Here is a 14,491-nt window from a genome sequence, read left to right as displayed (position 1 = left end):
CCTACAGGTGAAGTGGTCGAGAGAAAATTACTACCATAACTTGAGCTCGCCCTACTGTTTGCGGCTGGCCTCAGGAGATGCCTCAGGGAAAATCATAGTGTGGGATGTTGTTAGTGGCACTGCCCATTGTGAGATACAAGAGCACTCCAAACCCATCCAGGGTAAGATATCATTGCTGTTTTTATAGCAGGCTGAATTGATTCTGTATCCTGGGGTAGGACATTATGGGGCAAGGCCTGCCAAAATAACAGTCTATTCTGACTAGTACATCTTACATTGTGCTCTATTTGTTTTCATTACAAGGATTTTGCTGTCATTCTGTCAGTCCTGCTGCAGATATCAAGCATTCATCTTCTTCATTCCTTCTTGTCTTGCTGGCTTCCCATCCTTTCTTTCAGATTTGGAGTGGCTGTGGAATCAGGATGTGTCTCGTGATCTGTTGTTAGCCATACATCCACCCAACTACATTGTTCTGTGGAATGGAGACACAGGAACCAAACTGTGGAAGAAGAGTTATGCTGAGAACATCCTGTCCTTTTCCTTTGACCCATTTGACCCCTTCAACATGGCATGTATGTGCCCTATTTGTTTTTGTTTCTTATTTAAGTTGTATTGTCTAATTATGTAGTTAATTTTTCTTGAAATAACTAAATGTTTTTCCACAAATGACTAATGCATAGTATCTATCCTCAATTTGTCCAATGACTACATTCTGTTTCATGAAGTTTCATTTCAATTTTGTCAACAGTGCTGACGAGTGAAGGAATAGTCTTTATTACAGACTTTTCTCACGCAAAACCACCAGGAAGTACGGGGAAAAAAGTTTACATTGCCAGCCCCCATGCAAGCCCCGCCCACACCAAACCTGCACCCACTGCTGCACCAGTTCCTACCGGTGCCAAGAAGGCTCTCAACAAGGTCAAAGTGCTAATCACCAATGAAAAACCCACGTAAGAGCCACCAGTTTGGATATGGAAATATTATAATGCTATAATACAGTTGTAACTTTGTTTTCATATGCTCCGATTTTAATATGATTTGATTTTAGGCAAACGTTTTCACATAAATATTGCTCAGTTTTTATACACTGTCTAGGTTTTAGTACGATTAAAGACATGCTTAGTTTCGTTTTTTTAAATTATTGAGTACAACTGCAAAATAACCCACCGTAGCACCAAATAAAGATGTACCAGTCGCTTATTGTAATAATCCAATCAAATTTAATGAGTGCTTTAGAGTCAGTGAATGCACCACACTGCTACAGTAAGCCTCGCCAAATATTCAAGAGTAATATTACGCGTACCGGCTGTCTTTTGTAGTTTTGTACAGAGTCTGCTCTTGCACTTTCACCTTAACGGTAGAAATGGAATTTGCACGCGCTAAGAGGGCTACATGCGCTGATTGCGGTCCACCACTTTAAAATGTACCTGGCACTCTACGATTGCCTCGAAGATTAGTTAATTTTTTTCTGTATATACCCTGCTGATTTAAAGGGAATAGGGCAACCAGGCATTTTGCCAGAACAAGTAAGCATGTATTGTTGCTGATTCACAACAGCGTGACGTATTGTGCCGTAATGCTTTCTCCCGCATGCGTGTGATTGACAAAGTTGTGTGAGCACACACAGTGGATATAAAAACCTTGCCATCACTTTGATATATAGAGTGAGAAACAGCATAGAATTCAAGAAGTAAGTCCAAGCATAGAGGTGGTGTTTGTAAGTTCACTTTCCTTGCTACTTATCGCCATCAAGAGTCTTTACCAAATATAATGATGTTAAATAGTCATTTGTCCACTTCATTCGTCATATATATGCAATTTGCATCTTCATAAAATTGTTTTGTTTATAAGTACAGGGTTTCCCCTATATGTGTCTGATCGTGGTGCAGCACCACAGCTGAATTGAAGCCGCCACAACTAAAAAAGGAGGGGTTTTTTTTACGTGGAAACATATTATTAATAAATGCCTAACAAGACACAGTTTCTCTTGCTACAGAATGGAAAAGAAGGTCCAAACTTAATAATTCAATAAGTAAACCCGAGTAGTTTTAACATAATGTACTGTATATACAGTTGTGTTCATAAGTTTACATACCCTGGGAGAATTTATGGTTTCTTGGCCATTCTTCAGAGAATATGAATGATAACACAAAAAACGTTCTTCCACTCATGCTTAATGATTGTGTGAAGCTATTTATTGGCAAACAACTGTGTTTACTCTTTTTGAATCAAATTGACAAAAGAAAGTACCAAAATGACCCTGATCAAAAGTTTACATACCCCAGTGACTTTGATCTGATAACATGCACAAAAGTTGACACAAACAAGTTTGAATGGCTAATCAAGGTTCCAATCCTCACCTGTGACCTGTTTGTTTGTAATTAATGTGTGTGTATAAAAGGTCAGTGAGTTTCTGGGCTTCTGACAGACCATTGCATCTTTCATCCAGTGCTGCACAGATGTTTCTGGATTCTGAGTCATGGGGAAGGCAAAAGAATTGTCAAACGATCTACGAAAAAAGGTAATTGAACTGGAAAAAACAAGAAAGGGGTATAAAAAGATATCCAAGGAATTGGGAATGCCAATCAGCAGTGTCCAAACGCTGATTAAGAAGTGGAAAATGAGGGATTCAGGTAGACCAGCAAAGTTTTCAGCCACAACTGCCAGGAAAATTGTTCGAGATGCAAAGAAAAATCCACAAATAACTGAAAAATTGTGGTGTGGCTGTTTCAAGATGCACAATAAGGAGGCACTTGAAGAAAAATGGGATGCATGGCCGAGTCGCCAGAAGAAAGCAATCACTCCAAATTACTTTGTTCCAGAAGTTTTGAGGCTTGTCTCTGTGCTGTTTGGCGTAATGTAAGCGGGATACTTTGTGACATTTGCGCAGAAATGGCTTTCTTCTGGCGACTCGACCATACAGCCCATTTTTCTTCAAGTGCCTCCTTGTGGTGCATCTTGAAACAGCCACACCACAATTTTTCGGATAGTCCTGTATTTCAGCTGAAGTTATATGTGGATTTATCTTTGCATCTCAGACAATTTTCCTGGCAGTTGTGGCTGAAATCTTTGCTGGTCTACCTGAATTCCTCATTTTCTACTTGTTAATCAGCATTTGAACACTGCTGATTGGCATTCTCAATTCCTTGGATATCTTTTTATACCCCTTTCCTGTTTTATGCAGTTCAAATACCTTTTCTCGCAGATCCTTTGACAATTATTTTGCCTCCCCCATGACTCAGAATCCAGAAACATCTGTGCAGCACTGGATGAAAGATGCAATGGTCTGTCAGAAGCTCAGAAACTCACTGACCTTTTATACACACACATTAATTACAAACAAACATGTCACAGGTGAGAATTGGAACCTTGATTAGCCATTCAAACCTGTTTGTGTCAACTTTTGTGCATGTTATTAGATCAAAGTCACTGGGGTATGTAAACTTTTGATCAGGGTCATTTGGGTACTTTCTTTCTTGTGTCATTTTGATTTAAAAAGAGTAAACACAGTTGTTTGCCAATAAATAGCTTCACACAACCATTAAGTGGAAGAAAGGTTTGTGTGTTATCATTCATATTCTCTGAAGAATGGCCAAGAAATCATAAATTCTCCCAGGGTATGTAAACTTATGAGCACGACTGTAATGACCATAACAGTACAATATGACAAAGGGTAACAAAAGCATCTCACAAAAAATAATTGCCCTCAAATCCCTTTAATTGTATTATGAAAACGAATGACAATTTTTTACCCCTTTTATTGTTACGGCTCAGGCTCCTGCCAACGCCGCTCATCCGTCTGTGCGCACCTCGGGACACGCCCACGGGTGCGCACATCCAGGGACGCGCTGTGCGCGTCCCCGCCTGCAGCAGCCACCAGCTGCATTCACTCACCGGCAATCTACACTCCTGGGTCCGATGAGGGCAGGCTCAATTAAAGGACCAGTGGACCCAAGGATCGGCGCGGGAACGTAGTTTTCTCATGGTGTACATGCCTTCCCGAGTCTTCCCTCCTCGAGATCTCCCGTTGTTTCCCCGGTGTTTTGGACTGCCTTCTTCTTTCCCGACTCCTCACTCGCCCCTGGACTCTGACGTCTCTCTCTGCCCCACGGACCCCTCGCTGAACTTGGACCCCTTTTGCCTTGCCCTCTTTGGACTTGTCTGCCTTTTCTCATCAACACTTGGTAACACACTTCAGATATCTACACACATAGTCTTACACCACACACACACTCTTGTATTTTAGTCACACACTCTATTTCTATAGTTTAGTTGTATTGTTTATTATTATATATATATTTATTATATATAATAAATTATTGTATATACTGCTCCCTGGTGTCTGAGCCGTCACCTCCCCTTTAGTCTATACACAACAGTAAGTTCTCGCCAAAAGTATTAAAGGACCTGACGGCACAGTTCCTTAGCCCCGCCCCCAGTGACTTTAAGTCCGCCCCCTGTGTTTTTTTTGTTGTTTTTTTTTCTTTTTCTGCCTCTTGCCCCATTCACCATGTCTTTTTCTTTTTTTCGCTCCACACCGGAGGAGTTTTCTTGTCCTGCCAAACTGTCATGGAAAGGCATGTTTAGCAGTGATGTGAGCAAGGAGGAATTTTCTCGCCGCCTGGACACCCTCTTTCCACCCTCAGTGTCTGTTCCTCAGTGTACTGGAAGCGTCTGGAATCCGCCTTTGGAGGGGGGGAATGGTACCTACAGCCGTGCTGGTGAGGTAGCACAGCTGCGGCCAGCAAGACCGCTACCATCTATCTTTCAGTTTGCCTGGCCGCACCCACCAACCACGCTACTAGCACTTGTCCCCGAGCTAGCGTCCGAGCTAGCACCTGTCCCTCGGCTAGCGTCCGAGCTAGCACCTGTCCCTCGGCTAGCGTCCGAGCTAGCACCTGTCCCTCGGCTAGCGTTTGAGCTAGCACCTGTCCCTCGGCTAGCGTCCGAGCTAGCACCTGTCCCTCGGCTAGCGTCCGAGCTAGCACCTGTCCCTCGGCTAGCGTCCGAGCTAGCACCTGTCCCTCGGCTAGCGTCCGAGCTAGCACCTGTCCCTCGGCTAGCGTCCGAGCTAGCACCTGTCCCTCGGCTAGCGTCCGAGCTAGCACCTGTCCCTCGGCTAGCGTCCGAGCTAGCACCTGTCCCTCGGCTAGCGTTCGAGCTAGCACCTGTCCCTCGGCTAGCGTCCGAGCTAGCACCTGTCCCTCGGCTAGCGTCCGAGCTAGCACCAGCCCCTCGGCTAGCCTTCGAGCTAGCACCAACCCCTCGGCTAGTCTCCGAGCTAGCACCAACCCCTCGGCTAGTCTCCGAGCTAGCACCAACCCCTCGGCTAGTCTCCGAGCTAGCACCAACCCCTCGGCTAGTCTCCGAGCTAGCACCAGTCCCCAGGCTGGCCCCCACGTCTCCACCAGCTCCCAGGCTGGCCCCCACGTCTCCACCAGCTCCCAGGCTGGCCCCCACGTCTCCACCAGCTCCCAGACTGGCCCCCACGTCTCCACCAGCTCCCAGGCTGGCCTCGACCTCAGCACCTCGGCCTGCTCCGCCGACTCCAGCACCTCGGCCTGCTCCGCCGACTCCAGCACCTCGGCCTGCTCCGCCGACTCCAGCACCTCGGCCAACTCCTCAGCTGCCCTCCTCGGCGCCGATGACGTCTGCCGTTTCAACGGCGCCGATGACGTCTGCCGCTTCAATGGCGCCGATGACGTCTGCCGCTTCAACGGCGCCGATGACGTCTTCCTCCACGCCTGCCTCGCCGATGACGTCTTCCTCCACGCCTTCCTCGCCGCCGACGACTGCCGCTTCCACGCCGCCGCCGCCGTCTGTCGCTTCCACGCCGACGTCTGCCGCTTCCACGCCGACGTCTGCCGCTTCCACGCCGCCGCCGACGTCTGCCGCTTCCATGCCGCCGCCGACGTCATATCCTCGTTTCCGGCGAGACGCACCATGGCACCAATCACGTCCGCCTTCAAGATGGTGGCCGTCCCTTGGTCGCCCGCCTCGCCGGCTTCAGCGGCGTTCTTCTCGCCGCCGCCATCAGACTCGTCCTCTGTGGATTCGGGGACACTGGGGCCGGCGACCCACCACCAGTTCTCCCCTCCACCCTCCCTTGTTTCGTGAGTATGTTGGACATCTGGAATCTGTCCATGGGGGGGATACTGTTACGGCTCAGGCTCCTGCCAACGCCGCTCATCCGTCTGTGCGCACCTCGGGACACGCCCACGGGTGCGCACATCCAGGGACGCGCCGCGAGCGTCCCCGCCCTGCAGCAGCCAACAGCTGCATTCACTCACCGGCAATCTACACTCCTGGGTCCGATGAGGGCAGGCTCAATAAAGGACCAGTGGACCCAAGGATCGGCACGGGAACTTAGTTTTCTCATGGTGTACCTGCCTTCCCGAGTCTTCCCTCCTCGAGATCTCCCGTTGTTTCCCCGGTGTTTTGGACTGCCTTCTTCTTTCCCGACTCCTCACTCGCCCCTGGACTCTGACGTCTCTCTCTGCCCCACGGACCCCTCGCTGAACTTGGACCCCTTTTGCCTTGCCCTCTTTGGACTTGTCTGCCTTTTCTCATCAACACTTGGTAACACACTTCAGATATCTACACACATAGTCTTACACCACACACACACTCTTGTATTTTAGTCACACACTCTATTTCTATAGTTTAGTTGTATTGTTTATTATTATATATATATTTATTATATATAATAAATTATTGTATATACTGCTCCCTGGTGTCTGAGCCGTCACCTCCCCTTTAGTCTATACACAACATTTATACTGGCTTATTTATAAGAGTACAGCCCTGCTTTCTCTGTCTACACACCCAGAAAAAACAACACATACATTCACCAATCATCTTACTTGCCTGTATTTTTTTACTTCTCTTATGTCCATTTCATGTCTGTGTTCTTTCATGTGTACTGCAATTACAATTTAAAATGAGAAAAACACTACTACGCCTCCTTTTGGTAATGTTGATAGTGCTAGATTTAAAATAAGAGTCTGTCATCTTCAGTGCTGTCATCATACACATTTTGTCATGTTTGTGCATACATTCCCCAAAGGGAATAAGCGGTAGAAAATGGATGGATGGATAGTTATCCCTATGACTACAGCAGGAATAGGTTTTAAAATGATTCTTACCACTAAGGGCGTGGGAAAAAAATCGATTCAAATTCAAATCGCCATTCTCACGTTGTACGATTCAGTATCGACTCTCATTTTTCAAAAATCGGATTTTATTTTTATTTATTTTTATTATTTTTTTAATTATTCAATCCAACAAAACAATACACAGCAATACCATAACAATGCAATCCAATTCCAAACCCAAACCCGATCCAGCAACACTCAGAACAGCAATAAACAGAGTAATTGAGAGGAGACACAAACACGACACAGAACAATCCAAAAGTAGTCAAACAAAAATGAATATTATCAACAACAGTATCAATATTAGTAACAATTTCAACATAGCAGTGATTAAAAATCCCTCATTGACATTATCATTAGACATTTATAAAATAAAAATAAAAACATAAATAAAAATGAACAATAGTGTCACAGTGGCTTACACTTGGATCGCATCTCATAAGCTTGACAACACACTGTGTCCAATATTTTCACAAAGCTAAAAAAGGTCATATTTTTGGTTCAATTAATAGTTAAAACAAATTTACATTATTGCAATCAGTTGATAAAACATTGTCCTTTACAATTATAAAAGCTTTTTACAAAAATCTACTACTCTGCTTGCATGTCAGCAGACTGGGGTAGATCCTGCTGAAATCCTATGTAATGAATGAATATAGAATCGTTTTGAATCGGAAAAATATCGTTTTTGAATCGAGAATCGCGTTGAATCGAAAAAATCGATTTATAATCGAATCGTGACACCAAAAATCGATATTGAATCGAATCGTGGGACACTCAAAGATTCGCAGCCCTACTTACCACCACTGACAGCATATTTGTTGTAAAGCTTGTATTGGGTCGGTTTCGATTGGGCAGGCAGAGGAGTAGCACCAAATTCTAGGCCACCATACATAAACTAATCCAATAATCCCACGTCACACTTGTTATATTTTGTATAATTGTCATACATGCAAGCACAAGGCACTGTCTTACTACTGCTATTAAAACATTGTCTACTACGTCACATCAGAGCCAACGTGTGATGTTGAAATTGGACATCCAATGTTTTGCCTCTGGCCCTTCTTCTCTGAAGATCTGTTGCTTTTCCCTTTGCATCTAAGACTTAGAAGTCTTTAACAGTCTCTATCCAAAGCCTTCTTTCGTGGCTCAGACATTTCAGGCGCAATTGCCAGCATCATTGAGTTGCTAATCGTGTGGAGCTAAGCAACTCTGAAATATTCCTCTTTTGAGTCATTTTTCTCTTCAATGCCTTAACTGTATAATAACAATCTCATTGATGTTTGTCGCTGCTGTATTGTGATCTTGCATTAAGATCAAGAGGAAGGAAGCAAACTTGATAAGTTACAGCTCAAATAAATACCCAACTAATTTAAAACATACATACAAACTCCTAGACGGGAATTTGGCTGCAAATGTACTTGCTTGACTAATCAGCTATTCAATATTGCATCCAATTTTCAAAGTTTCCCACACCCCTTAACATAGAGCATTTCACTCTGTTTGCTGTATGAAAACAAATGAACATCAACTATAGGAATCTATCTCTTGGGCACAGTATTTATAATTTTCAGATGCAGTATGCACCACTGTCTAAGTTGACAGAATATGTTAACATGAAATTCATTTCAATGTTTTTTAAAGTTTGGGTAAGATAATTTTTTAAAAGTACAAAAACAACAATGCAAGGTAATAAATAGCCTTATCTTTAAGAACTTAAGGCGAAATTGCCAACTTTCCCAATTTTTCTGGGAGACTCCCGAATTTCATTGCCCTTCCCGAAAATCTCCCGTGGCAACAATTCTCCCGAATTTCTCCCGATTTTCACCCGGACAACAATATTAAGGGCGTGCCGTGATGGCACTGCCTTTAGCATCCTCTACAACATGTCGTCACGTCTGCTTTTTCACCATACAAACAGCGTGCCGGCCCAATCACATGTTCAGCAGACACACGTAAGTGACTGCAAGACATACTTGATCAATAGCCATACAGGTCACACTGAGGGTGGCCGTATAAACAACTTTAACACTGTTACAAATATGCGCCACACTGTGAACCCACACCAAACAAGAATGACAAACACATTTCGGGAGAACATCCGCACCATAGCACAACATAAACACAACAGAACAAATACCCAGAATCCCTTGCAGCCCTAACTCTTCCGGGCTACAATATACACCCCCGTTACCACCAATCCCCGCCCCCCGCCCACCTCAACCCCACACCCCCCACCCCACCACCCCCCACCCCCAACCCCCACCCCCCCACACACACACACCTATACCTCCCCAACCCCAATCTCCCGAATTCAGAGGTCTCAAGATTGGCAAGTATGACTTATGGTGTAATGTGATCTGTAAACAATAATTAAATCATTAAAAGAGCTGTGAAAGTGTAAATTAAAAATGTGCTTACGAGTTAACTTTTAAAAGGGTCATCTGTCCAGGGTGTACCATGCCCTCTGCCCAGGTGCTGCTGGAATTAGCTATATTATCCTTAAGAAGATAATGTATACACAAACATTTTGATACGTTGTATCGCCTCCTTTTTTTTCCATTAACGTTGTACTTCGTGTTTGTGTCCTGTAGTGCAGAGGCAGTGACGTTAAACGACTGTCTGCAGCTGTCTTACCTGCCTTCCAAAAGGAACCACATGTTGCTCCTTTATCCCAGAGAGATTCTCATCCTGGACCTAGAGCTCAGCCAAACAGTGGGAGTAGTGGCCATTGAACGTTCTGGAGTACCCTTCATCCAGGTGAGGCTTTCCTATATCCATCATGTCATAAAAACATTCTGTGACGTTTTTGTGCAATTACATTTTTTGTGAACCCCCCGTTATATAAATCAGGCTTGATTTTTGTGTGAGATTAATATATTTAAATTGCCAATTACTTTGATTTTTTTAAGGTCTGAATACTATTAACTCTCTGGATTTTTTAATTTCCAAAACTGATATTAAATACCCTTTGGTATTTAGAATTAGTTTTTTTCTGATAGTTTGGTTAGTTAAGGTAAGATACATGAATCTGTGATGGTGGTGTTAAGCTGTAACATACCTCATACATCACTGTCTTTCATTCCCCCTATAAGACCCCCCTTCTTTGGTTTTATTCCATTATTCTCCAGGCTTTACTAAAGTCTGTATTTTTATATGGATGAATCTTCCAAGAGAGCAATTCCCCCTGGCACAAATGATAAAGTTGTCTACTTTTCTTCCTCTCTCTGTGCTCACCTCATCACTGTGAAATGAGGGCCCAGCAGAGCAGGGCTGCGTAGTTCACAGCAAAATGATCCTACCACCGCACTTGATATATTATGTCTTGTTCATTCCCAGTTTGATTCAGTACCACCAGTAACCTTTGGTTGCCAATTGTCCTTCAACTAGAGACTGGTTTTCTAATTGGAAATAGATTAAATCCGGTGGAAAGGTATATTTATCAAGGCTCTAGAGCAAGTAATGGAATATAAACTGTCTCTGAACTAAGCTTAGACTCCTTACCGAGGTATATGAAGCAATTAGTCTGGTTTATTCAATAGACCTCAAGACATGTTTTACTCTGTCATTTTGCTTCTAACTTGTTTGTTCCATTTTTAAATTCAGTTCTATTAATGTATGAAACATTTATTATTCCTTGAGTATGACAATTACTTGATGTTATGGAATTGTCACGTTTTTAGAAGGTTTGTTGAGAAACCCTAAATGGTTATTGTCCACACCGGAAAAAACAAACACGTCTGACTACGCAATCGTAGAAGTGCACAGTGCACACTTCTTTGTTATGTACCAATTGCATGGCTTATCACACCAAGTCATGTCTTAGGTGCTTCTTCTAATTTTTGCATTATAGAAACACAAACATCAGTGTTTCCCATACAATCATGGGTGGTGGGGTGCCACAAATAGATTCCAACCGCCACAAATAGATTCGAACCACCACAAATAGATTTGGGATTACCTGTTCACCCTTCCTCGTAAATACATAACGCGCTTGTTCTGCCAGAGAATAAGATGATGGCCCAGGAGGGTTCAATGTTGTCAATTCATCAGCTTTGTTGTTATATTCAGCGGGTAATCAGACCCTTCTAGATAAAGTCCCTGACTAAAGTCTTGTCGCGTATCCAAGTTGAAGGAACAGTAAATACAACTTGTGACTGTTTGCAACTAGTTTAAAGTTAAATATTTCTAACCACAACATATAACAAGAACACCACAGACTAGTTTATGTTACCATTCATGGTTTAACGGAACATGTATATATTTATAAAAATGTCTATTTTTTACAAATACTAATACTATTGAATGCAAATTTGCTCATTGGCCTGAGGAAATAGCAACTAACAATTTGTCATGTTGTTGAAACGGTAAATAAACTTAGCCAAATCACTATCTTAAGCTGACAACGCTCAAAGCTAATGCATGTGGGTTATGTGGTGCGTAGTTATTTAGACTTAGACTTAAACTTAGACAAACTTTAATGATCCACAAGGGAAATTGTTCAACACAGTAGCTCAGTTACAATGATGGAGAGTGTAAGGATGGAAAGGACAATGCAGGTATAAATAGACTAATATAGCTATAAAAAAAAAATCTAGCATATATACGAATATATACTGTACATAATATGTGTACAGAATAATATATATACAGATATATTATATTATGTCTATAACATATATACAATTTATACCAATGACCATGTACAATATTACAGTATACGTTACGTGCTCAAAGCCGTAAAAGGGTGGGATATAATGGTTGGTTACACTACATTAGAAAGTTAGCAGTCCAGTCTGCAAAAGGTTGCAATCAGCCCCTTTAAATTTTAGTCGATCATTTCCATTCATCTATCCATTTTCTACCGCTTGTCCCTTACGGGGTCGCGGGGGGTGCTGGAGCCTATCCCAGCTGCATACGGGCGGAAGGCGGTGTACACCCTGGACAAGTTGCCACCTCATCGCAGGGCTAGTCGATCATTTGGAATTAGAAATGACTCTAAATTGTGCTTACAATACCAAAATAAAGGCTTGTATCTGGTATTGATTGAGTTGCATTATATACCGTATTTTTCGCAGTATACGTCGCACCGGCCGAAAATGCATAATAAAGAAGGAAAAAAACATATATACGTCGCACTCGAGTATAAGTCGCATTTTTGGGGGAAATTTATTTGATAAAATCCAACACCAAGAATAGACAGTTGAAAGGCAATTTAAAATAAATAAAGAATAGTGAACAACAGGCTGAATAAGTGTACGTTATATGACGCATACATAACCAACTGAGAACGTGCCTGGTATGTTAACATAACATATTATGGTAAGAGTCATTCAAATAACTAACATATAGAACATGCTATACGTTTACCAAACAATCTGTCTCTCCTGATCGCTAAATCCGATGAAATCTTCTTCCTCGTTGTCGCTCCTGGTATGCGCCGCTAGCATCCTTTTTTTCTGCTGCTCGATCGCCGTTTTCTGCTGCATATTTCACTACGTCCAGCTTGTAATCTGCAGTATATGATTTCCTTGTCGTTGCCATTTTTGTTCAGTTTTTATAAGTTACCGCCAATGTAGAAATGATCCATTTTAATAGCTACGGCAGTACCATATAGCATATAGCAGTTAGCTATCCCATGACCCACAATGCACTTCTGCCATGACCCTCCCCCACCGAATTCTTATTGGTTGACGTGTGTGTGACGATTGCTGACATTTTGCTTCGTCTCTTCCGTGAATTAGATAAATAATATTATTTGATATTTTACGGTAATGTGTTAAAAGTTTCACACATAAGTCGCTCCGGAGTATATGTCGCACCCACGGCCAAACTTTGAAAAAAAATGCGATTTATAATCCAAAAAATACGGTACTGTAATTGGGCGGTATAGCTCGGTAGGTAGAGTGGCCGTGCCAGCAACTTGAGGTTTCCAGGTTCGATCCCCGCTTCCGCCATCCTAGTCACTGCCGTTGTGTCCTTGGGCAAGACACTTTATCCACCTGCTCCCAGTGCCACCCACACTGGTTTAAATGTAATTTAGATATTGGGTTTCACTATGTAAAAGCGCTTTGAGTCACTAGAGAAAAGCGCTATATAAATATAATTCACTTCACTTCACAAATAACATCAAAAATAATATATGTAGCAGGACTCAGATTTTACCCTCCCCCCTATTCATTGTTGAAATATAGTCAAATGTACAGTTGGCTTTGCCGTAGTTTGCAGAGGATCTGAATAATGCACTTTTCACCATTTGACTTGTGCAATATTCCAAATTTTTCAGAGGGGGTAATTTGTTTGGCTGACAGGACTGAGTAAAATCCCAGTGAATTTTATATAATTCACTTCACTTCACAAATTAGGACAGAAAGAATAGATTGTATTGGACAGGAGTTTAAAAAAATAATGTGCAGTTAAAGGGGAACTGCACTTTTTTGAGGGAATTTTGCCTCTTTTTGTTCACAATCATTATTAGAGACAAGAGAACAAAAAGGTTTGTTTTGCATTCTAACTTGTAGAAATCTTCTCGTTCTTGGTGACTAGCAATGCAGCTAATGGGAGCAATCAATTCTACGTCTAAACTACCTCTAAATACTTCATTAAGTTCCGTAACCTGTATAATAACCAAGCTGTAGCGACATTTTTATTGTAAGCGCAAACACTGAGGAACTATTTTTCTATAATAGTAACACATCAGCATGCTTCGGTATCTACGTTAGCACGAAACACATTTGAGTTTGTAATGCACAACACAATGCAATATGACACCAAACTTACTGACTAAAAATGTGAACAATTATATTACAGTATCTGTAAAGTATTAGTCCACATTTCTGTCTGTCAGCAAGCCAGACAGCGTATGTAGCTGTAATAACGCGCATGACATGCTGCATGATCGATATTAAAGTGACTCACTCGATGGACAGTTGTCTGTTTGGTCCAGCTAGCCAGGGATGTTTTATCCGGTTTATTTAGGTAAGCACTCACATGTCGAAATAGCTTAACTTTCAGTTTCACATTTACAGCTTTGAGTCACGCCGACCTCACTCTCTCGGCTTCCGTCTGCTCCATCGTCTCACCCTTCCTTCATGCTGGCTTCTCGAAGCAGTAGTTAATCCTCTGTATTTCCAGCTTCAAAAAGATAATTTTGTGAATCCTCCTTTGTCCAAAAATAGTAATCTTCTTTGTCTCTTACCAAGTCTGCCATGATTTCAACACACTTGTTTGTTTCTGGAAGTCAGAACACACATTTGTTGCCATAATTCGGAAGTGTGCTGCTATGGAAACAGAAATCAATGTGCGGAAGACAAAATACGGTAAATATTGCACATATT

The 14,491-nt window shown here is 42.5% G+C and overlaps 1 protein-coding gene across 1 annotated transcript in view; it reads left to right on the top strand.

Moving 5' to 3' along the window:
- The window catches only part of wdr11 (WD repeat domain 11), a 102,468-nt gene that overhangs the window by 25,749 nt on the left and 62,228 nt on the right, over window positions 1-14,491 (top strand). The window contains exons 3-6 of the mRNA XM_061961438.1: window positions 8-161; window positions 399-572; window positions 749-950; window positions 9,749-9,914. Of these exons, the coding sequence (XP_061817422.1) occupies window positions 8-161; window positions 399-572; window positions 749-950; window positions 9,749-9,914 (696 nt within the window). The remainder of the gene's footprint in view (window positions 1-7; window positions 162-398; window positions 573-748; window positions 951-9,748; window positions 9,915-14,491) is intronic.

Source organism: Nerophis lumbriciformis, linkage group LG02, assembly GCF_033978685.3.
Source record: "Nerophis lumbriciformis linkage group LG02, RoL_Nlum_v2.1, whole genome shotgun sequence".
NCBI classification, from domain to species: Eukaryota; Metazoa; Chordata; class Actinopteri; order Syngnathiformes; family Syngnathidae; genus Nerophis; species Nerophis lumbriciformis.
Note: the sequence above shows the minus strand (reverse complement) of the source record. Positions and strands in the feature narration are given on the sequence as shown.